At 39.9% G+C, this 26,295-nt stretch overlaps 1 protein-coding gene across 1 annotated transcript in view; it reads left to right on the forward strand.

The window, feature by feature from the left end:
* Positions 1–26,295, forward strand: part of LOC137171488 (transmembrane protein 132D) — a 42,868-nt gene that overhangs the window by 8,929 nt on the left and 7,644 nt on the right. The window contains exons 3-7 of the mRNA XM_067575429.1: positions 2,137–2,266; positions 8,131–9,007; positions 18,078–18,215; positions 22,661–22,853; positions 24,782–24,925. Coding sequence (XP_067431530.1) covers positions 2,137–2,266; positions 8,131–9,007; positions 18,078–18,215; positions 22,661–22,853; positions 24,782–24,925 — 1,482 coding nt within the window. The remainder of the gene's footprint in view (positions 1–2,136; positions 2,267–8,130; positions 9,008–18,077; positions 18,216–22,660; positions 22,854–24,781; positions 24,926–26,295) is intronic.

Raw genomic sequence — 26,295 nt, forward strand, 5'->3', positions numbered from 1 at the left:
AGAGGAAAAAATGTGGTTATGTTTACTTTCAGCTATTACGTCCTTATGAATATCATGAAATATTTGTGCTTGTATGCATGTTTTACAAGTATTCATGTCCTCCTTATACACTCGCAAATTCTATGTTTGTGAGTATGTATGAATATGCATGCATGTGTGTGAATACTGACTGATTTATGGCTCTATGTGCACTACTATAACAACTTCAGCACCAGTTTTGGGGGGTAAATCCTCTATACGTAGCGTTGCTGGCAGTTCCTCTGTGTGTGAGGAGCAGGTAAATAGGAAAGGATCTAAATTATCCTACGGCAGAACTACAGCATACTGAAGCAACCACAACACACAGATGCTGTTGCTGCTGCTGTTTATCACAGTGCTGCAGTGCCAGGGAGGAGCTCAAGTAAGCTGACAGTGTGAGCTAGTGGCAACTTCCTCGTTCCTTGTGATTACGTGAGGTTTGGTCTATGTGTTGATATGTTGGTTAATCCTCTTTATTAGTCAATGAAGCCCAATTTACCACTACAAGTCTTCCAACAAGTTATTTTGTTGAAGTGAAAGGAGTCAATATCTTCCATCTACTATTGAGTTGTGAATATTAAAACATGACTCTGTTTCTGGAGAAGGAGAATATAAGGCTTTTTTTTTTACCCTTTTCCCCCACACACGCAAGTACAGACTTTACAAAAGTGTTAGCATCCCTTTCACGCAGCACCTGCGCAGAAAACTATCATGCATGAATTTCAATTCCACTCTTCTGTTCATCAGGTTAATAAAATGAGCTAAAATGAGTTGAAAACCTGAAAATTTCTGATGCAACTGGCTGCAAGCAACAATAGTCACTCACCTTTGCTTTACTGACATGTAAACTCCTCTTAACCATCAGAGGGCACTAAAAATCCACCTGATGCTCTCAACTATTCAGAGCCCACTGGAATCTAAGTGTCACTGTAACTAAAACAGATTTATTGTTTTGACCGGCAACATGCAAAACACTTAATGTTCGCAGGTTTGGTAATACTAATTCCACTTTAATCAATCTCTAAATTTTGAATGAACTGTTCTAATGAGGTACGTGTGATGCAATAATGTCCTAATTAGTCTGAATTTCCCTGGTTGAATTTAAACTGTGATTATTACAGTACAAGCATTGCACCATCCAAGGTCTGACAATGTTGCAATACATTGACTCTCTGTGCAGAATATTATCCATAAATATTCCATAGTTTTTGGTGAGGAATAATAAATTTATACATTATGTATTTGTCTGCTTATATTTCCTCTGACACTAATAAAAAAGTTATTAAAATCAATAAGGAATACATTTCTGAATAGAAAATTAATACCATCACAAGAGGAAAATCATCAGTTTGAAAAAAAAAAAAGTGTTCTACTTTTAGAATCTTTTTAATTCAAGACATCATCCTCATGATATTTGCATTTGTTTGATCCTTCTTTCAATGGTCTATTCCAACATTTCCACACCACAAAGACACGTGAGAAGATAAAACTGAGAAGTGGCTTTTTTCTATGTCAATATACAGTGAAGTCCCACATTAACAGATTAAGTGATCAAAAATCAGTAGACACTAAAAACGTGATATGAACGTGATTGATAATTTCTTCTGACATCAAACCAACGCAGGGTTAATCCTACAGTACCAGCTGCGTACTGGACGTGGCTTCCTGAGCGGATGAACAGTGACAGATGATGAGTTTAGTGCCCTGAGGATTGCGCACAAGACAGTCAGTGATCTGCTAACAGCCGTTTAACACCGCAGATTCCCAGCAGCGGTGGCAGACTGGGTCACTCACTCAATCTGGAGGACTTGTTGAGATAATTCCCTTAGAGGGGTAATATTGATCTAAACTGAACTCTCTCCGTCGCGTATTTTTGAGCTCAAGATTCCCACATCTTCTAACCGCACACAAAGTCTTCAGGAGAGACATCTCCAGGCTTGTTACGCACAACTTTTACGCACAACCGTGGACCTGCCGATGAACAGATATCGATGCGCTGTCCTGGTCACCTGCAACACGGACTACACTCCAACTTGTACCCCAACAGGTGTGATTATGTTAAGTGTGCGAACTGCAGAAATGGATGAAACGATCCGCTCCATACTCTGCTGAAACAAGAGCAAACCACGGACACTGGGAACTTGCCTGGAACAACGAGCCGCACCGGGTGCCAACATGAGCCTTTACTGCCAGAGCTGGAGGATCTTACAGATAATATTTGTTACAATTATAGCAGTTCTCACACAAGGTAAGTAGCCTTGGAGTAATGGGTTGGTTGTTTTGATGTATTTGAAATTAAGAATGCCAGTCAGACACCAGCTTACAGCGTGCAAAAGTGCAATGAATTAACTTAAAGCCTCACTGTCAGCGTTTGAGTATACATACAGTGTCTCCAGTGTATTTAATGATAACAGTTGGAAACAAACTAGCAATTAGAATTAACTGCATGTCCATTTCGTGCACATGCTACTGAAGGAAGGTGGGTCTTCTCTCAGCAATGCCATGCCAGCAGTAAAACAGCCATCTCTACAAGTCTGAATAATAGATAAATGTCCTCATTTGTGCCACAAACTTACATCTTGCTCCACAGTGATACAGCATCCCAGTGAGCCTAACATGAGCATATGTGTCTTTCTTGTGGCAAAGGGGTGTAACAGCAACGAGTGGGATATTAAACATTTAGGAAGAAATTGGTGAAGAGTGAAAGACTTGATGGGTTTATATTACAACTTGAGCCATGCTTTAATGCTTAGCACTTTGCTTTTCTCTGGGAAGTATTACTTTCCTCTATAGATGTCTGCCAGAAAGCTGGGGCACCCCATTTCCGCACACAGTAAAGCAAACAAGAAACAGGCAATCTAAATTTTCAACTTTGATAATGAAAAAGAAAAAAATCACACCACAAAGGCATTTATTGTAAAGCCTATAATTGCCTCATAGGCGGCTATTTCCAGGGAATGCAATCTGGCTGATATATTCGGATAAGAAGATGACAAAAAATGGAGAAATTGTGATAAAACAGATTTTTTTAAAGCAGCTTTTAGAGTCTCATTGGACATAGCAATCCCTACCAATCACTGCACAAGCTTAAGCTTCTCTCAGTCTCTCCCCCCTCTCACTCTCTCTCCTTATCTTCTCCACCCTCTCGCTATACCCAGACCCTCAGAGCATTACAGGCTATATGATCAGTACTACATCATCTCTGTATGTTTGTATAAAGCACTTCCTATAGCAGATGGGGGTATAATGCTGTCAAGTGAACTTTGACTACACAAGGAGATTTTACTGATAAGAACTCTTGTGGTCTAACTTTTTATCCTGGAAAGTGTTTATAACCAGGCCTATTTTGCAGCTTGGCAGCACATAAGTCACTGTCATGACTATACAGTACATGGCACAACAATAAATCAGTGAAATTGTTTTGATCTCGGAGCATATATACACTGCCAGATATAAGTTTTTGAACTATTGTTTTAGCAGTTATGGTTAAATGTCATGCATTGTTCTCATGGTAATTAACCTAAAATTAGTATTAAAAAAGTACACATTTAAAATTGGTATAAGGGAGGACATTTTTGTGAGTTTTCATTTAATTGGAACTACAATATTCCAATTAGGCACCCGTGACAGACAATATTGGATCCAAGTTTTTCCCATTTTCTAAGTGCCCTTTAATAATTAACTACAGTACTCAAAGATATATAAAAAAACCAACCTTTTGCCACTTTTTTCAAAATCCTGAGCATACCAACATCTTGTCTTTCCGTTGTTGAGAGCTGTTGATTACCTCCCAAGATGACTGTTCAGTGTCTAAGTGTCCCACAAAAGACTCAAATCTTTGCATTAAAGGACCTATTCATCAGCAAGCTGTCAGATCTAATGGGGCTCTTTACTGTTACTGTTCCTGTCCAATCATCTACTAAAGATAGATGATTGGAAAGGTCAGCCAGCCATGAGATAAAAACACACAGAAAATGTCTCCCACAGGTGCTTAATTAGCGTTATTAGCATCTGGGCAATTGCCAACACTTTCTAATTGTGGCAGTGACCCATATGCTACATGTGCGACCAAAAATGTTTCCATATACATTTGTTCAAAAACATTTGACAGCATAAAAGAGATTGTTTGAGACACAGTAATCTTTCAATTGCTGATTAAAATGCAGACATTCATTGTCGTGTTCTGTGATGCTATTGGGAGTCAACTCACTTCTGCAAGCTGTTTTGCACATATGGTAAAAGTCATTACTGCACATCAGAATTCACAGTGGTTACTCGAGCTTTGTGCATTTTAATAGAATAATACAAAGATTGATTGCAATTGAAATATTGCTAAAAGACAAGCAGACTGAAAAGAAGTAATCTTACATGCCTATGAAAATAATTTAATGCAGGGCTTTAGGACAAACTGCAGGGCAAAATATAGTTTTATATCTAGATATAGCAATGTTATTTGTATTAAAACTGGTGATGGAGAACATTATTTTCAAATTAATCTGTAAGATTTAAAGGTATACTATGCAGGATTTTCCTAAAAAAAAACAATGTATAGACTCATACAAAAATAATCCCTCTCAATCATCACTTATGTGTCACAAGAAGTTGGTGACAGTGTGTTTATCTATTTTCTTATTTTGTTGTGTTCAGGGTGCTTCTGGGCATCAACCTTTGGGCAGTGGGTGTGTAGCCCTCAGCCAATAACAGTGTGCAGGTTTGAGGTCGAGACTTGTAGCGTAGCAACCAGGTTACACCCCTGTCTCTGTCTCTCTCCTCTGCTCCGCTCTGCCCTCTGTCTCTGTGTCTTGGATGTATAAAGAGCTGGAGGTCTGTGTGTCTGCTTAACTGAGGGCGGGACTCAGCTACACACACGCAGAGCAGAGAGGCCACAGTGGACAGGATGAAGCTCTGCATTCACACAAAATCCAGCAATGTGGCATCTTCTCGCAGGGTTGTGCGGAGGTGTAGGTGTGTTTATTTATGCTTTAGAATGTAACCACTGTGAAACAATCAGAAAATAACATTTTACTTATCTGATTCATAGTTTTGTTCTCATCAGCACCGCTCATTCTCTTTATTCACTCGCTATCTTGCTCTTCCACCGCTGCTCTATCTTTCTCTTGCTCGGGGTGGAGGGCCCAACTTAAAGTGCTGTGTGTTTACAAACACCAACCGACAAATCCTGCATAGTACAACTTTAAGCTCTGTAAGTAAACGTACTTACATACACCATAGAGCAGATCTCAGTTACAGAACTATACTTCAAAGTGCCACGATTACTTTCTATTTTCGTTTTACTGCAAGACAGCAAAGCTATTACTGGACTGTATTTGTTTCATACAAGTGGCCAAACTAAAAACACAGCATGACTGAGGGATAATGCACACACCAGAAGCTCTATTTCAAAAAGTCACACATCCATTTTGGAAAGGAGATCCCGACCTGAAATTAATTTTCTGCTTTTGCGGTTGCTCAAATTCAGTTTTAGTTTAAAATGGTTTGTTAAAAAAAAAAACAACCAACAACTCATAAATCTAATTTCATACAGAGAGCATTTTAATTTGTAAACAGAGAGGGATCAACAAAGATTTAATCAACAACACATGTTTTAAGCCTGGCAGAAAGGGAATATTCAGGTTTTTTTAAAGCACACACGAAAAAAAGAATAAAGCAACAATGCCAGGCATCGAACTTGTTAAGTCTACAGGAGAGCAGTCCTGAAGATGTGGCTTTTAAAGGCAGTTGTAACATCTGCATGGCAACACTGATGCTTTCTGACTCAGCCAAGGAGGAAGAGAAGCTCAGGGTCTTCAAAAGAAGTGATTTGAGAGGCTGGAACAGCTGGTGCAGCGGATTTGCTCTCATGTTTATCAGTTGAAGGCAGGACTCTTATCATGATGAGAGGACCACAGAAGTACAGTAGAGTTTTTCCTACATTGGTTACTTGTTAAATATTCATAATATTGGCAAAGAGGGATTCTACGTTATATTGCTAGCCTGTCATGTATCAGAAACAAACAAGGCCTGCTACTATATTCACAACATACAAATCTGCTGTGTGCTCTGTATGACTAATGTAATGGTTTTCTTTGGCTTTCATGAAAAAGAAAGCATGTAAAATAGTGGGAAGAGCACAGATGACCCATCAAACCCAACTGTAAAGGGATGAGCTCGCATGTGAAGTACTTTGTTGCTACATTGGCGGTGCACTCTCCCTCCTGGAGACAGTGAGCCAGTTTATATTCACTCCAGCCGGAGCTGCTGCCAGCTCTGGTATTAAACAGCACATCTGTCACTGTGGCCACTGGTTGGCTAAGCCAGGACAACCCCATTCCCAGCTCCAGTCTCAGCCTCATGCAGTTTGTCGTCCACATAGCGAACATGACTGACACTCATGTCTGTTTCTTCAAGAGAGAGAGAGAAAGAGAGAAATGCCATTGTCTTCCTCTAAGGGCTCCTGGGTTGATATGACTGTGACACATACAGTATAGTCGTTGCTGTGTGAACTGTCAGACCATCATGACAGGCTCTTTGCTGGGGTGTATGAGTGGAGATGAAAAACAGAAGAGACCATGATAGACCGACCCATCAAATGCCAGCAACCATGACCGACATGATGACTGATTTTGACACAGAAAGGCTCTAAGCTGTCCTTATTAGATAAATGATAATTATTAATTAAGTGACAGACACTCTATCTGGCATCTTTTGTCAAAATTTCACAAATGCATCTTACACAACATTGTTCATTTGATATACTATGCAGCGTGATGATGGTTTCTTTAGGTTTGAATTGCTCTAATGCTGTTTTTCACTATGAATGCCATGTTTAGTACGGCTTCATCCATTTTGTTATAATCTCCAGGGTAAACACCAGTGTTTTTTTGTCCTTAATTCACCAAGGAGGGCAATTAGCCATGAGATGAACAGTGCATACTCAGGTCAGCTGCCATAATCTTTATAATTCTATCAAAATAGATGTTTAATGAGGACACATGATGGCCGGGTGACCTCTGCCTCTCATTTCCAATGAGGCAAACACTCACCATCAAGCTTTTAAACCAGATCAGGGAATATTTATGCTGTCAGTTTGTTTTTACTCACTTTGGTCGCATATAAAAAGGTCATTCTCTGCTGTGTGTGATCAGTATTTAACAGTCAGCCAGTAATCCCTGCAATCATTGTAGTGGTATACTGCACCACAATCGACTAATACATAAATGCATATCTTACTGAATGATATACAGTTCATCAGATATGTTTCTGTTTCAGTTAGCTAAATATTCTCAGTTAAATCTGGCGTTTTACTTCACGTGATGCTGCTCCACTGTTCTTGTTTTTTTTTTTAAAGGAGGATCTGCTGGGTATTCACAGCCTGCTGACAATCTGAAAAGCCATTTTAATCCTACTTTTTGATGGTTGATTTCAACCTTGTGCCAGATGTATCAGATCCCACCTTTTCTCCCTATATAGAGAAAGCAGATCAACCATGTGAGAGATGAAACTGGGGCAGCAGAGAGGAACTATGGAAATACACACTGACAGGCACTATTTATAAGGGAAATTTCTCATTTTGAAATCTCTTGACAGCTATATTTTAGTAACCAAGTAAACATGTTTTTCTTTTTTTAAAGTTAATTCTATATGAAATTAAGTAATCATTAATAAGTTATATTCTCTTTTTGTGACATGGATATTATTAAGCAAAGCCACAGAGTTAAACTGCTGCTACGTGCAAGTACTTGCTGTTTTTCATTTCTGACTGCTGGCTCACAAACTAAAACACTCCCAAGCTTCTCTTGTTGTAATTTACATTATTTCACCTATGTGCTCTCTTACAGGAATTTTAAGATTAAGCTCAGAGGCCTTTTAGTGTAATACTTTGATGCCCCATTCAGTTGATCAGTTGACCTCGGCTGACTTTTGTGCTCAAGTGTTAGTTCCTGGAACACTGCTGGTATTTTTCACAGTATTTTAGTCTCAGATGTAGCAGAGAACTGTATTCCTTAGTTCTGTTTCTGTGTTAAGTTGGCTTTAAGTTGCTAGGATATGTGATACTATGATATATTCTGATGGTCTGTAACAAGCCAAGTGTAATTTTCTGTTTTCTTACAGACCTGAGCAGTAAAGAACTGACTGACAGTAAGAGCCCAGTGCCTTTCCCCGTCTTCTTGCCGGTCACCTATGAGGTGCGGGATGCTGACTACCTCTTCCTAAAGGAGGCCGGGCAGGACTTCATGAGGAACTCCAGCATGCAGAGTCACACGCAGTCCTTTGTTATCTTAAGAGCCAGCCGCCAGCCTGCTGTCAACGCCAGCTATGGCACTATGTCCACAGAGCAGCTCGTGCCTCTAGATCTGGTCCAGTCTGTGCGGCTCTTCAGTGCTCCAGAGGTCTTCACGTTTAACTGGAAAATCCAGGCCTTTGTGCTGACCCCTCGGGTTTTCTCCTCCAAGCCCAAAGTGCGGGTGCTCTTCTATATAGCGGGGAGAGACTGGGGCAGAGGGGAAGGAGGTGTGGATGAGCTACCGTGTGTGACAGTGTATGCTTTCTGGCAAACCCAGGAGGTGAGGGGTTCCTGTGCCATGGGAGGCGAGAGGGGAACCTGCATGGCTGAGCTGGCACCTGCGCCTGGCTGGTTTGCTCCTGGTTCAGAGGGCACCAGCAGGGAGAGGCAGGACCCATCTACTGGGAACCCCGTGGAGCTGTACTACCAGGCTCAGCCCAAAGTCAATGGGAAGTGTAATTCTCTGGATGGAAGCCGCTGGGGGAGCTCACAACAGCAGGCCGAGTATGTTCCTGTCACTCCCATGCAGAGGATTGGCAGTGTGCGTCTCCTGCAGGTGCCCAAAGGAATGGCGACTCTTTCTCGACTCAAGCTTGGCAATGCCATTGTAATTCGGACATCCTCCAAACCACTAAAGAAGACTGACATCGCCACCTTCTACATACTCATGGCCAGCTCTGCTCAGCTTACTAACTTCACTCTCAGGTAAGACTGTGGTTTCTGTGGTCAGCACTGATGTGACTGGCTACATGGTGGTGCCAATATTATCAAGTTGCAAGTGAAATTCTGTCATCACTTTAGAGGGCTCTGCAATGCAATGACGTTCAAGTTAAGTGGTCAGTAAGAATTCAGAACGGGAAATTGATTTGTTTTGTTTTTTTATTTACACATATCAAAATTTTAAAAAAGATACAATATATGATTTGCAAGGAAATGTGAAGGAGAATTGCAGAAAAACCCTCCAGTGGCTTGAAAAGTGGCATTCTCCAGGCAGCATATTACAGGAAATAATTACAGCAATGAATACGCAATACACAGAATACACAATCTGAATGTATCTATCAGTAAGCTTAGACATAGTAAAAATGGAGACATAGTTTAGCATAGCACTTGACAACAATGCATCCCATGAACACCCATCTATTACTCAAGTATAATGAATCAGTCATAGTCATAAGACACACACACACACACACACACACACACACACACACACACACACACACACACACACACACACACACACACAATGACAAGAAAAAAACAGGATATATTCATAATAGGCCTTTTTGACTTATATGACAATATGACAAGGAACATATGGAAAATATTGGTTGGTTAGGAGAAATGATTTCAGGGCTCTTTTGAACTGCTGTGAAGACAAATTCAAAAATGTAATGGCAGAGAATTCCATAATTTGGACCCTCAGTAGAACATACTAAACTAAGATAGGGAAGTATGGGAAGTAATGGGAAAATTTACAATTTTAAATGAGGAGTTAAGACCAAAAAAGATGAAGCTTGTTTTTTTTAATGTTAAGTGATAGTTTCTTGGACTTAAACCAAATAGACAGCTTACTATGTTCTTTATTTAACACATTAATGACGGTGTCAGGATTTTAATGTGAACAGAAGACACTTGTCTCATCTGCAAATACAATTTTAGACAGCTTGTCTGAGACATTATAGAGGCCATTAATATATATCAAAAATAACAAGGGCCCAAGAATTGAGCCTTGTGGTACGCCGCAGAGTATGGTAAGAAAAGGAGAATTGGTTCCATTATAGGATACAAATTGCTGTCTATCTTTAAGGTAACTGGTGAAACAGAGCAGTGCATTGTTTTTTACTCCAAGATGTGAAAACTTCTGAAGAAGAATATGGTGATTGACTGTGTAAAATGCCTTTGATAAGTCAAAAAAAAAATACCTATAGCGTTTTCCTTTCTATCTCTAGCTTTGTATTTTTCATTAATTAGATATATATATATATGTTGAATGTCTCTTTCTAAATCCATACTGATGTGTATATATAATATTGTACTTATTAAGATGTTCAATCAATCTTTGATAGACAAACCTGTCAAGTACTTTTGATATAGCAGGCAGGATGGATACGGGTCTCTAATAGTTGAAGACAGCTGGGTCATCTTCTTTATAAATAGGAATAATCTTGACTATTTTTAGTTCAGGAGGAACAATTCCCTTTTCCAATGAGATTGAAAATGTGAGATAGAGGTTTCACAATGTACTCATGTATGGATATCAGTAGTTTACTGTCAACGTTATCAGAACCTGAAGAAGAATCTTTTAGATTGATTAAGATCTCCCGAACCTCATCTTCTGTAACTGGTAAGAAATGAAAATTATCATTGATTGGAGAGTTCATAAACTGAAGAGGACTATGGTTGCTAGGTGGAATCTTGGAGGACAGAGGAGACCAACTTCTGATAAAAAGCTATTAAAATATTGGAAAAGTGCATGTAATAAGCCAGACACTGATGTAGGGAAGTTTTGGTAAAGGTGTCAGATTACTTGGGTAGAGATGATGTCATGATGGTTTGGTAGGGGAGAAAAAACATATTAAAAAGTAGTCACCATATGTATGGGGGTCCTGCTGGCACAGATTCACTCATGCTGTGTGGTTTCCGTCGTCTGCTGAGGCTATTGTGGTTTAACTACCAGTCTGTTGTAGTTAATGACAGCATAATTTCCTCATTCCCTGGCCTGTTTCATTGCTGGAATGAGGTCTGCTCTCTTCTTCCATAGCAATTCAGAGAAGTCCTCATTTACATACGTTCTAATGTTCTTGAGGTGAACTCTCACCTTGGCAAGTATGAGTTCTTTGTCTTTTTACCTTAAGAATCTCACTACAATTGGTCTTGCTTTTCTGCTTTGTTTCACATTTCCAGTGTGATGGGCTCTTTCAATTTCACTAGACTTTGGATCAATTTTCAGTTTGTTGTTTGAAAACTCTCTGACCTTCTGTTCAGTATCTGACCAAAACTCATTGGCATTGTCCTGTATCAGACTGTCAATAATTACATTGTTTTTGTCGACTCAGATTTTTGGATATGATTACTTTGTTTGCAGAGTTCATACACTGAAAGGACAGAGACTGCAGCTGCGAAAAGTTGTGACTAAAAGTATCAGTTCTCTTCTTGCAGAAATCCGGCACCATCAAAGCTACTAAATGTATAATGATCATGGGGATTACCAGCATCAAAAGTTAGTGTAAGGCTATGTTCTCATTTTTCAATGCATAATGTTCCTGTTTGATTGGAGATGAGAGCATTGGTAGTACCAGCCTAAACCAATACAGTTATCTTTCTAGAGGTCTCCATGACATCTTTAATAATGGACGCTAATTTCATACAGAGATTTTTATCATGCACATTTCCAGGTCTATAGTTTTTATTCTGGAACTCCACTGGAATATCTTTGCATGATTCACAGTTCAAAAAACTCCCCTTAGCCCCTCAGCCGTTTTAGCTCCTGTCTCTTTAAGGCCCCCCCACCTGATGAATCCAATCTGTTTTGACTAGTTAGCTCCCGGTACCTCTCAGCAGACTTCCAGGCAACGTAAACTAACAATAGTAGTCCAATCATGAACAAGGCGAACAGTCCATGGAACAACCTTAGCAACAAAGGCTATGGAACAGATGGCTGTTTGTGGGCATGTCATGTGTGAACAAGCTGATGTTCGATGGAGAAGTAGAGGTGACTGCAAACGTTCAGAGCAGGCTTTTGACTTGAACAACATTAACATAGACATTTAACATAGACATCCAACATTATAACAACAAATAAATGACAGAAAATCACAAAAAGCACGTAGTGTCCCCTTTAATGAAATGTACATAAATATTTTCTTAAAATTAGTGCCTTAACCACGTGAAGTAAACTCATCTTTAGGCTTGATCTCTAACTTGTCATCCATTGGAGGAAAAAAAAAAATACAAATGAACAAAAGAAAGAAAAACAAGACTTAGTCTTAGTCCTTTTTTAAGTTGAAATGATGCCACATGGGAGACTGGCACCTCAAAATTGTTTTTGAGTTAGATGTCTCTATCTTGCTCCCACCATTTCACTGATGGTTTTTGTGGTCATTTGCAGCATAATACCTTTTGTTATCATCATCCAGACAGAGATCAAAGTGAACCACTTTGCAGCATAGCTACAGTTGTTTAGGTTATCTGTCAGAACAGACAAGTAGGGATTTATGCTAACTTGATTAGAGACTGATTTTTCTATTATTATTCAAGACACTATCTGCTTTACTCCAAGCTGGTGAATAATGGTCTATTGGGAGGTGTGACATGCGTTTTCCTTGTATATTTCAATTGTTTATTTGGTTTGTGTGTAGATTTGGATCATGAGTACAGCATGTCATAAATCCTTCTTTCATGTGTGGTTTAGTTTCACATTGTGTATAAACTAGGGTCTGTGTTTGTTGTAATGTTGGGTGATGTCTGGTAAGGTGACCCGACATAAGACACAGGCTCAACAACAAAGTCCTCGAAGGCAGAAATCCAAAAGTGTTCTTGTTTCTGGACAGTAGTTACAGTCCTCCCAGGTAGCTTGAGAAACACTGTGGTGCACAATCAATACTTCCTGAAAAATAAATCATTTCTGAGTTACTTCCGCCTTGACGTGCCCATGCATGCTCCAGTGGAGGTGAGCAGGTGAGGAGACAGTCAAGAGGGGAGTCATGGATTATTTATTCCTCTTCCACCTGCTCCTGAATTCATTCACTTAGACAGTCACTTACTCAAATCAATTGTGAATGCTGGAATAGGTAAATATTGATTGAGCGGACAGCTGTGCATGGATGAACTTGTCCTCCTCTTCAGGTTTCAGACTTGAGTTAGCAGTAGGTTTTATAAATTTGTCTCAGGTTTGCTGTTATTTTATGGTGTGCTGAAACCCCCCGTGAAGAAACATGAAGGTGAGTGTGCCTTATCCGACACTTCATGCTTGTCTGGTTTGGACATTAAATTGTGCTATTCCAATAGCTGTGCATTCATGTATTTTATAGGGTAAGACCATGTATTTGAATTAATTAGTTGGTTTCGTTTTCTTTCTATCTTTAGATTTTTTTCTGAAGCAATGAAGCCAAAAGAGAAATCCTGATTTCCCCTCTTCATCCTGTCACTTTTAATCATTGCTGCTTTAATTCCTTTACTCAGTCCCACATGTTTCTGAACAAAAAGCAGATAGCTTTAATGTCTCTCCTCTCCTCTCCTCTCCTCTCCTCTCCTCTCCTCTCCTCTCCTCTCTTTTCCTCTCCTCTCCTCTCCTTTCCTCTCAGCTACTGTCGCTTGGGTGGAAGATTGGCAATCTTGTTGGGAAGCTTCGTAGTAATTAAACTCACATGATGTGCAGTTATGTCAATACAATATATATTGAAAGAAAATTCCATTTTTTACATCCCATAAACATGCCATAATACACTCACTGTTCCTCTAACTTACAGAGTAAGTATCACAGTGCTACCCTCCCCGAACTTATCAGCACATTAACAGGCCCTGTGCATCCAGTCCTCAACAGCTGTCTGTGTGCTTTATCACTGTCTGAATGTCCCATTAAGCTTTGCTTAATACTCTCTCATCAGCATGATAAACCTGTTATTGATGTCTATGGCTGGAGTCAAGGGACATTCAAATTTGAGGTCGATTGAGAAAAAGACAAGCCACACCTGTTCATTCCAGCAAAATGAACCTGTCATTCTCAGTGAGACTTTGATAAAGGTCATAGTTAAAGTATTGTACCTCCATTATCACACTATCCACGTGAAGGGCAATTAGATGATCCCTTTGGTGTTTGCTCAGTAAGTTGAGTGGCATGACGTATGATTTTTTTGTTTTGTTCTCTTCTTAGTAGCTATTAAAAGTCAGCAATGACAGGCAATAGTTTGTCTTGTTCTATGGGTTTTAGTTACAGTAGAGACAGCATTGTCGCAATAAATAAACTTCTGTATCTACAGGACACTGTGTCAGTGAGCTCTTCAACCAGGGAGCCTAATCATTCATCTGTGTGTCAAATATGACTTTTACATCCATTTTACTGCTGTGGTGCCTGCCATCTGGCAGGAGTGTTGGCATGAGCTTCTCCCCAACTCCCTAAACTGCTCCATAAGTACGATAAGCACGTTGCTGATGGCTGGCCATCAGACTGGCTAAACGGTGGACATTTGCCTGCATAATTAACGATTGCATCTGTTTCCGATTGCACTGGGGTTCACCAGTGGTCCATGTGGCCCTGCAGTGATGCATTCACAAATCCAAGGATGGGAACACAAATTATATCAGGGAAGTAATTACAAACCCTATGTAGCATCTTGATATCAGGCTTGGTGATGAAATGCATCTGGGCCAGGCTGTCTAGCTCACACAGAGAATACAATCTATCTTGCAGGTCTTTGATCAGTCTCAGTCTCGGTTTCATTTTGTTGCGTATTTGCTGCTTTGTATTGTCTCACTGTTTTTCTTTCTTTTGTTGGCCATGGTTCTGTGATCTTTTAAATGTGTATAAAGAAAACTGCATTCCACAAATAAATAAAGGAAGGGAAAGCCAAGGGCCATGGGCTGCTTTGAGTATATTTGGAAGAGTGAGTATGTACGTATTTGTGTGCCAGTTCACTAGTGTGCATATGTAGGATTTTCATGTGTGTAAGTGAAAGTAAAAAGTGAAACAATAGTGCCACTCATGCCTTGCCTGGTCAGAAGTGAGATGGATGGCAGGTGCAGCACCTGAGAGCTGCTTTTCTCACACACTATCAGCCTCAGTCTCCACAGCCATCCATCTTCCCTGCCCTGGTGCTTCCCGCTGCCCGCTGCCTCCTCAGGGGCCGCTAACCAAAGCCATAGACACTGGTTCCTGCTCCCAACCACTCATAAGAAAAACCTCCTCCAGTCTCAAGGGCTTTTTTTCTTCTTCTTCTTTTTTTTTTTTTTTTCTTGCACAGAGGGAGAGAAAAGAGGAAGAGAAGGGCTTCAGATAAGTCTTCTTGTTACTGTCACTTTTTATTAGTTAAACCCTGCTCCTCTCAGCTCAATACACAGAGGTGTTTCATCACAGCAGGGCATGTTGTTCAGCCATTACTAGATTAACAGTCCTCCTAGGTTTTCTCATTAATACACTGAGCGTGCCATCCTGCTTACTTCATTGATTATGCCGGATTAAAGTTTTTCCCCATTGGAAGCAAATTATCACGTTGCACTTATAATTCTCTACTGTCAGCATCTGTAGTGCAATTATGCATAAAAATAGGAACTGAAATGTTAGTTGAAATAGGCAGCACAATATTAAAACATTATTTTAAAACAGTTATGTTAATATAATAAAAAATATTGCCATTTTTGCAATAGCTTTTGATAAATATTGCATGTGTAATTTGTAATGTATTAAATATCAATGGTGTTTTATAAAAAAATATTTTCAGCACTTAAAGGTTTTAAACAAAATGTGAGAAGACGGAGAAAAAGAGACATTATGAATTATGAATATTGGTTCAAATAAAATGTTATCTTACATGCAAGTCTGCAAGGCACCAATGAAATAAACACAACTGTCTGCATTAGGAAGTTGCAATAAGCACAATCATTAAGTATTCTGGATATTTTTTTTCTGTGTAACTTAAATGTAAACAGTTGATTTGCAAAATGGTTGTACAACCGTGTGCCATATTTCATTTGATTGTATTGTTGTTAACAGGGGTTACAGGGTGCAGCCACTTTCCTTCTGGTTATCACTTCAACTTTCATCCAAATCACACAGCTGTAGCCCCTTTACATCAAACCCTCATGGATTTCTCTTTGCTCATTTAGCCCAGACTGAGTGTTTGTCTCCTGTGTTGTTTACTCTGCTGCCTCCCGGGAACCCTCTGACTGATAACGATGGACTAGCTACCTCTTTCTGCTCTCTACTGTCACTCACTCTAATGCACAGTACACAGAGAAGCTAGTCACCTTCATTTACTATACTAACACAGAACCCACAAAACACCTACAGCATTTGGTTCAAGTCGGAGTTTGCTGCAGGGGAAAATCTTCCATTTGTAAATTCAATGTATTCAGGCCGAGGCTTCAACACAACTGCCCAGTTTCCACTGAAGTGTGATTAAACTGTGTATTCAACCATGTGCAGTCATGACAAAAAGACTTGGAGGTTTTTGTTTTCCAGCCACTCATGGCACCAGATGAGTTCACCTTTTAGCCCTCCCTGGTTGAACTTTTGTTATGTAATCAGATAAATCAGCAGCTGTTGGAGTGTGCAGCTGGAATGGAAACCTGCTGTCTCCCCCCGGATCATCATGGCGCAAGATTAAAACCATTATTGAAGAAGACATTGCTCATTCCTTCTTAATTGTCACCTTTAACCTGTGAGCCCTTGAACTTTTAAGAGTGTCACAAATGCCGCAAAATGAGCCAAGTTCATTCATCCTGAGAAAGAAAAAGGGAGACCTTTCTATCTTGCGCTCCAGCGGTTTAGACAGAAGGTCATGTCAGACAGTGTGGCTACACAGCAGAAACTTCCATGCCAGGATTAGTGGCCACTTGAGATCTCCCTTACAGATAGAGAAGCTGCATGTGCAGATGTTTTCACAAAGAAAGGCTTTACAACCCAGTCACTCACAAACATGTGAATGTGCACATAAATATACCACAAAACAATTAAGAGGTTATCTTAAATACTTCAATTAAGAGATAATGCATGTTTCTAGTCTGTTTTGCTTCTTTGTGCTGCACAGGGAGCAATGTCTCCTCTCCTTTTGCCTGACTTTTCCAAGTCCAACCCCCAACTCAAAGCAGGAGGAGTGCTCAGCATCAGATTGCTGTTGCTCCTATCATAGATTACACCTCCTCAGAGACTCATAATGCGCTCAACACTTTGTGTTTATCTCAAAGATTCAGAGATAAACCACACAGCTTTGCATGCAGATGAAAACCAAAGAATTACATGAGGATGTTGTTCTGAACTATTTGAGGCAACTTGTCTGAGCTGTTACTGGCTATTCAGGGAGTCTTATCAGAGCTTTGAGTATATAGAATAAAGCAATATTTGTTGAGCGTATTTAGTATTAAGAGTAGAGTATGCATCCTTTTCCTGGCTTTACTTGATCGCAATTCTTGTAGAGGAATATCTCATTAACATTTGACCTACAGCAAGCTGCTTATAATGGGAAACCCCACGAGAGGGTTTCCATGTTCGGCTGCATAATGCACGCCATTTACAAATTAGAGGCCAAGAAAACTAATGATTCATTATTGCAGGTTAAATAATGCACACAAATAGACAAATAGGAAGACCGATGTTTTCTTTCCTGTTTCAAATGAAAGGGGTTTGGAATTGTAGTAGATAACAGATTTTCTACATTTTCTTTCACAGTTTCCTCCACTTTGTTTTTATTTGATTTACAAGTTATAGTGTAAAAATATTGTCTACTTAATTATTGTTTTATGTATAATATCAAATATATGAGATCTTTTTTTGGAAATCCTGAATTTATGGTAATAACCTGAACAGGTAAAGTTTGAATTAATAAATGGGGCTGGATTTCCTGACAATGCTAAAAATCTATAACTTAGTATATCACAGACAAATTCAAAAAGACATGAAAAAGGGATAGATAGAAATGTGTTTGGTTATTGATCACATTACATACTTAAACTTTGGAAAAATAACCATTTGTCGCCCCGAATTCCATTGCTTTGTTAATATGGTTCATTTTACATTTAGTACATACTTGACCTTTCGGTTTCTGATTTTTCACAGAGCGACAGTAAAGAAAGGTGTGACCTTTCGAACGGCGACACCCAGTAACTCTTTACTGTGGGACATCACTCTGGATATGGGTGCAGATGGAGCCATTGCTGTTATTTGTCAGAGGAAGGCTCCCATACCTGGAAAAAGGCAAGTCTGTTCTCTATGCATCATGTTATACCACTGTGTACTATCTATGTGCATCTTAATTGGCTTCAATTGCTATTGTTTGAATAGACAAACAGCACTGCTACAGCCTGAAGGGAATTTTTCATGTGTTGTTGGATGCCAGTGTCTCTAGCTGTTAAAAGTGGTACTCTTGTAATGTATATCCTGCAAAGCATATCGGTATTTGTCTCTGCACCTGTGGAGTAGAAGACAAACCACCTGCACCATGCCTGCCTGACAAGGGCTTACTGCAGAAGCACACTGTGCCGTGTCCTGGGAGGACATCTCTTATACTCTCAGAGCACGGGTTGCCTGCAGGTGCACCTGTAAAGCTGCTCCTTGTAAACAGCTATTGCTTTTTCCCCTTTATTGCACACTTCTCCTCTGTGCTTTAATCATTTGTAAACATTTACCAGATGTGCATGTCTATGCATTTCTAGCATGCAGTAAACATATTTTAACCTATGACTTCACAGCTTCAATCAATGCAAGGGGTTATACCAAACTGAAAAATACAGACTAATAGCCATTTCAAAACCTAAGACGTAAACTATTTACAAGATGTTTACAGGTTGACCAAACTCAGACCTTTGGGCTTCTAAGACGTACTTAACTTGCCCCATAACCTCATTAAATGGGGCTACGCCCTTCCCCCAACAAGCAGCTTATCTCAGTTGTCCTTTCAAGTTCAGTTGAGTGCAGCTTTATTTTCATTGAACTGTGATGAGTTGAGTTCATTTAGATGTTTGGCCACATGCACGTGGCCCATGTCCCCTGAGATTACAGGACACCTTTTCTTTTTTTTTAAAAAAAGGGCACTGAGTTCAAGCTATGTCTATTAAATCCTTCTCTTTCTTGCACATTTGCTTTTTATCATGCTGTCAAAACATTGGCCTGTCTTTACTTTGAATCTCCAGACAGGTTGGGAAACTGTAATATGCACTTACCAGGTGTAAATGGAAAATTGTGTTTGTTGGTTCCTTGGAGGCAGAAATGATTTCTTTGGGCTAAGTTAAGCCTCTGTTTCAGTTCTTGTATAGTACATATTGTATGTCTAGCTTACTAAAAAATGTAACATAGGCACAATGAGTAATCTAGAAATGTGAGCTTATTGTTCTAGCTGGCCATCCAACCATCTTAAATGCAACCTACATTCAGGAGAAGACATATCTGTTGTTTTCGTGCACTTTCTTTTAATACTTTTTGCCATTGAAGCTTGCCAGTGCTCAAACAGTAAGATTAATTCTGCCTCTAGAGCAGCTCCAAGAAATGCTTGTAAAACTAAAGCTCTAATCTGTGTGAGAATGGTTGGCATTGCTGGAAAAGAGCAAGTGTATGCAGCCAACTTTCGCAGGATGAATAACGGAGAAAAAATACTACTAGAAATAGAAAAAGAAAAACGTGTCGCAATAAAGGAAGTAATTTTATTCAATATGATATTAAAAAGGTCAACTTGCTCTAAAACAGCAATTAGTTTAAACTCCCTGAAGCTAAACATGCAGGTTTGTCTAACACTGACTCTCAGAGGTCATACAACAATAGGCACAGCTTGCTTTAAACAGAGACAGAACACTGACCTTATCTGTGCTTGTCATTATTGGTTTGACCTCATTAAGATGTTTTCCCCATTCGGCGTGGATTATGACATTGTTTATCACAATTTCTTTATGGGTTAACACATTTTTTCACTCAGTCATTTTGGCTAATCCTCTCTAAAATGTCATGAAACTAAAAGAACCCCTGCAGAGACCGTCTACTGTCACACCACAGTGGGGATTTCTTTGACTTTTTGTCTCCCTGCTTTTAGTGAGCACTAAAAGTATTTGCTGTATCTGTACATTAAAGCTTTTTTTATCCTCCGTCACAGGATAAAGGCTTGGTTTGGATCTTAAGTATTGCTACTCACAGACAGGCTTCCGGCCATAAACAAGTTGTTGAAGCATGATTCCACTGCAAGCTTCTCAAGAATGACCGAGGGTGTAAATAGCACAACAGCATCCCCTATCTTATGGATATCTGTGCTAATGCATACTTAAGGGGATATAGGCATGCTTATGTGAGTCAAGCATATCTTGTTTTGATACTTGACCAGAATGACATTATCTCTTAATCTCAGGTCTCTGTGCAATATGTTCAGATTATTCAATTACACTAAATCCATGTCTTCCCCTTGATAAGGGCAAATATAATGGTGCATTGAGTGAGAGGGGGATACAGAGCAGGACTTTTGTATGCTTTGTTGTCGAGTTTGGAACTTAATGGAGGATTAACTAAATATGATTTGCAGTTTCTCCAGTTGTTGTTGCTTTAATGCAGAAGGGCGGCTGGTATGCATCTCTTCAGAGGTCATTTTCATGCAGTAAGCAGGACTTAGTGTGTGTCTGCACAGCTCTGACACAGATATTTTTAACATGTACACACAGCAATGCAATGAGTTTGATAATGTCTACGTGGGTGTGTGCATGCTTATTGTGTTTTTGTTCACCAATATATCTTTTCTATAGTTCAATACAATACCACAAAATAAAACCCAGGATACTAAAACTTCAGCTATGGGAGAAAATTGAATCCATAGCTAGGACAGTCTGTTCTAGCTGGCAACACTGAGGTCATTATAAGTTACAAAGGCTTATACTTTGTTGTGTATGCAGGATGCTGTTGTCCTGAGACCACCTTTTATTCTGTTCACATTTCACTGTACCAGCAACTTCAGGGTAGCACAGTGGAATTCAGCTCATCTTTTCTTTGGTTTAGTTTGTGAAAATGCCCGGAGATGCAAAGCCCTCTTCAAAGTTAAAAAAGGGGGATTGGGGTCTTGTCGCAACTACTGGGATCATATTCCTCTCCAACAACATCTCCACACTTTCTATCCACAGGGCCAATGTCATAGTATCTCACAATGAATTATCAGCAGGATATCCAATCTCACTGGAAATCCAGTCTCACCGAAGATACTTTCTACTTTTCTTTCAATAACCCCAACAATTTCTCAAATATGAGATTAAAGATGCAGATTTTAAAGTTTGATATTAGTCAAAGTCAATCAAAGTGATTCAACATTTTTTGAGCAAATCTCACATTTCTTTCCAGCATCGATTTTGTCCACTTCAGTGGCAACTAACTATACAGTCTATGGCTGTAACTAGCTAGGTACTTAAACTACTTTTTGCTCCATCAGTTTGTTAAAATTGCTGCAACTGGCTGTCTTTTTTATGTTTCCAACTCCAGTCATTTTAAAATGATAATCCTGTAAAAGGGGTTTTAAATACTGTAAATACATGGCGGCAATACACAATGGATGTATAAAGAGAGCTGGATACAGGAACAGCACCAGGCTTCGAAGCAAATTTGACATAGCTGCCAAACTGTGTAATTACAACGTCACGTGATGCACACTGGCCCAAAAAGACTTTTTTCCCATAGATTTACATTGTGAAAGAGACATAAATCAGTGAGTGTCACAACACCCACGAAATGGTTCGTTTCACTATCAGAATTTGATCCATTTGGTCCGATCAAATTTTGAAAGTTTAGAAGAGCCGCACAATTTAATTGTTTTATCCCCATTCAAGTTAGCCAGAGGGCTAAACTGGAAGTTAGCCGTCTCAGCCAGCGGAAGTCTCTAGTGAGCATGCTCCATGCCATGGACACATGCGGCCCATAGAGCGTGCGCAGTATGTTTTCATCCAGGTAATTTCTTCACAGCAGGGAGTGGATTTTGGCTTAATGCACCACTGAGCAACCTTGATAGGAATGAACAGAGCCCTGCCTCCAATGCTGTATACAGTTCTCTTTACACATCAGTCACTCACTATGAAGATTTTTTTGCATATTTTTGATACATTTTGTGTACATAAAGACAAGATGAGCCCAAGGGAAAGTAGACTTTTTTTTTTAAACACCAATTTATCAACTGCAATGTGTTTCAACATCAGACTCCAACAAAGACACAATAAAAGAAAAGCCCATGTTTTGCAGTTTCCTTTGTGCATAACGATTTGGATCTACATTGACTTGTGAACACTGAGCCACACACTGAAAATGCAGGATGCACTGCTGTACAATCATTGCACCTTTATTCAGACATCATTATCTCTACAGGAATTTAGAATAACCTGTGGAGAGGGAACTGCAGACACCAATTGTGAAATAACTATATCAGTGGCTGTGGTAGAAATATTTCTGCTGCTAATTTACATAATGAAGGTTTAAGAGTAAGATCCTTCCAAAATAGTCTGCACACTAAAAGCACCAAATGAAAGAAAAAAGAAAACATGACATTGGAAAGCTGCTGTAACATTAATTTTACAGTATGTCTCATTTTGCTGTAATGCTGGTACACAGTTGAGTATTTTCAATAACCCCCATGCCTGTAGCTATTGTATGCATATCTGTCTACCTAACTCAGATCTTTGCTTCTCATCCAGGCTTGAAAGCAGTCTGCTTGAGGTGCTTCAGATGGATTTTGAGGTTGAAGAGCTGAGCAGTCCTCTTGACAGCCAGGTGATCATATGGAAGCTGGAGCTCCCGTCAGGATCCAGAAATGTTGCCAAGACTGAAGGAGCTATGAGGATCTATACCACTCAGAGAGACTTTGTTGGTTTGGCTCCACTTGTAATGGTGAGTCAACTGACAGCTTACACGTCACACCTAATCATTATTAAAACCAGCACCAATGTTACCGACAGCACCGTTTCCAATAATGACAACACTGCATCCGTTGGAGCGTTGGTGCATGAAAATATCATAAAATGCACTTTGCTCTGATCCATTCCTGTCTGGTTTGCATACACAGAAGGCTGGATATGCTTTGGATTGTTTAGTAAATGGGTTCTATTTTGAGAAGAGAGTGACCTTGTGTTGTTGACTGTCAGCTAGCTGATGTCTCTCTTCTGTGTTGTTCTGCTCTGTTCTGCCGTGTAATAATGTGGTCATCCTCTCCTCCCAACAGCTGCTTTATGTGCTTCTATTTTGGTGCTGTGCCTCTTTATCATGCTACCGCTATAATTAATCCATGATATAATATCCACCACTAAATACGGAACATTACACAGGCGTTTACACCATATTGAATCTGATTTATCTGTCACCTGGGCCAATGACCTCTTAGGATACCGTTGTTTGCAGGAATGATTGGTTTATATCCTGTCACATAATATACTCAGACTTTTTTTTTTTTTTTGTAGAAACAGCCTTTTTGAATAATTTATCCGCTTTTGTTTGCCCACATATTATTGAAGTAATATGTAATTTATACATTTGAAAAGTTTACAATAATTATATCATATCATACCTTCTTTAGTTAAACTTGTGGGCATATTTCACAGTGCTGTCTCCTGAATTTCCATCATAATGGTGCTGGAGTGCGTGAAGCCATGAGGATATGCTATCCTGATTTGTGAATTTGACATGGTTCATCTCTCTTGTGGATTAGAAGCTGACCTCAGGCTGAGGGCCAAACATGAGGAGATTTGATGGTTGGCTCGAAGGGACATTAGCGTTGACTGATCACTCTTAGCCTTGCTCTGTGAACTTCTACTAGTGCTGCTGCTCAATACTTCTATATAATGCTGAAAGCCTCCTTGACACGGGCCTCAGATCTGTGTTTTTTAACTACATTGTAATGACAGTAAAAGAAAAAAAATTATGTTGAGTTATTTCTGCCTCATTTAAACCAGTTTTACAGCCGAGGGACACGTATCCATCTGCTTCATTTTCATACTCTGAGTGGCCAAGTGTCTCTTTAAATTTGATTTAACTGATCCTTCACAGAACTTGACCCGGCTGTGCTCCACTGCTCTCATACTAATTCGCACACACATACACACATTATTCAATTATTTCAACTTCATTTAAAACAGTGTATTTTCACAGAAGAGGGACACATATCCATCTGCTTCAATTTCATGCTCTAAGTATCCATGGATGCACACATATGCACAGAGTGACAAAGAGATTTTTTACGACTACTTGTACTTCAATATAATAATAGTATTCAATATTAATTCATTGAAACAAAACCCCTCAACATAACATTGATACATGTACAGGGAAACAGGAAAACCAATCTAATAATACACTAGAACATTAAAGAACAGGCTGTAATGTATGTTTGTAGACGTTAATCTTAGTTTTTATGCACGGTTCTGGTTATTTGTCCATGTTTGAAGTGATAGGGAATCGCTCTGAGGGACAGGTCTGTGCAGAAAGCCTAAGATTAGCTCTCCCTTCCATGTGGTGCCCTGGTCTCATCCAGGTGACTCAGCCCCCCCTCCCACCCTGCCCCGGGCTTCCCAAAGGGAGAACAGCCTTCTTACCTCATCAGGACTGGTGGGTCACATGAGTCACCGAGTCACACTTCATCGCCCCCGTCTTCCCTACCTTCCTCCTCTACTTGCATCCCATAGTGTTAGCTATGGGATAGCTATCCCCCCAAAAACTTGTCTGGTCATTTCTCCCACATGAAAATATCCGCTGAATGTCTGAGATGTAAAATTAAACCGTTTGTTATTTGGATGTTATGACTGATTTTCCCGGCATCTCTGCAGGACACGGAGATCCTGAACACAGCTGTACTGACTGGAAAGAAGGTGGTGATGCCTGTGAGGACAGTTGCTGTGGAAGAAGATGGGGTAGTGACTGATGTATCTGACTACACAGACTGTAGCTCCACTGATGAGGATGTCCTAAAGGTAGGATTTACTCCTCGTCCCCCTCCTCACATACTATACAGGGAACATCACTTCTAGTTTCTTTGGTTTCACACATTCCAAGTACAAAGGTTGTACTGTGATGTTAATGGAATCTTAAAGACTATTTCATTAAAGACACAATGGCAATGAAAAGTTAAAAGGTGAAATTGCTCTGAACTTGTTTTTATACTCACAAAGTATTTTCTTTATTCAGCCTTAATCACATTCAGTGCAGAAGTACTGTGTAAAAAATGTTCAATTACGAGTGGTTACCTGAGAACAACATAACTTTAGCAGCAATAAATTAAAAGAATGCGAGATGTTTGCCTGCTGTGACGATAATTGGCCAGAGGGCAAGGTTGGTTTCATATGTGATGGGAAGGACAGCAGTGGACAAATAAGTTGTACCAAAGTCACCTCTGTCTCTTTTCCACGCGATAAAACAAACTATTAGTTGGGCTCGACAACATTACCCATCAATCACGCTGACAATGAACAGCCACTGAGCTAAATCGCTCACCACAAATGACCTCACAGTCTACCGCTGTGCTCCCATCCCGTGACTTGTCCCTTTTATCCTGTGAACCTGAGCACGGCTGACTGCCAAAAGCCGGCTTTGTTTACTGATGAAATTGAAAGTCGGGCCCCCGGCCCCTGAGGTCAGGGGCTGTGAATGTATTTACTCAAGGGTAAAGTGGCGATGTAAACAAAGAATAAAGACATGCAGTGAACTCCAGCCCCTTTTTTTTGCTGGTCAAATATGTCCCAAAGCAGGTTTAGCAAACAACAGGAGCCACATGCATAAATGATGCGTATGCGCAAAAACCATTCATACGCCATTTCTCGCACATAAACTGGTATTTATAAAAGCAGAATGTGTGCACCTCACGCATTCTTCAGACCAGGCGTACACTTTTTTTCTAAGGCGATCTGAGGGTGATGTGATGAGGTGGAGACGGTGTGATTTATGAGCACTACAAACTAATCATTGATTACTTTTCTGAGATACCATTGCCGACGATGACGTCTGTTCTGGCTGTTGGACAACCTCCCCAGTGCAACACCGTCAGTGAAACTGCAGTTCTTCTTCCCCGTTTGTTTCATTGACAAGTGTGCAGTCTGTTGAAGCAGGCGGCCAATTGATATGAAAACGGCTGGCTAAGGGCGTGTCATCATCCATTTATGGCTATTAATGGAAGTGGAAATGAGGCTTGTGCACATGCGCCCAGTTCCTACATGACTGAGATTTATAAAACAGAATCATGCATACGCATGGCTTTATAAATCTGACGAAAAGAATGTGTGTGCATATTTCTGTCTTTGTCCGTACAGTTTTAGTCATGAGCCTACACAGTTTTATGGCCCCAGAT

Source organism: Thunnus thynnus, chromosome 2, assembly GCF_963924715.1.
Source record: "Thunnus thynnus chromosome 2, fThuThy2.1, whole genome shotgun sequence".
Lineage (NCBI taxonomy): Eukaryota > Metazoa > Chordata > Actinopteri > Scombriformes > Scombridae > Thunnus > Thunnus thynnus.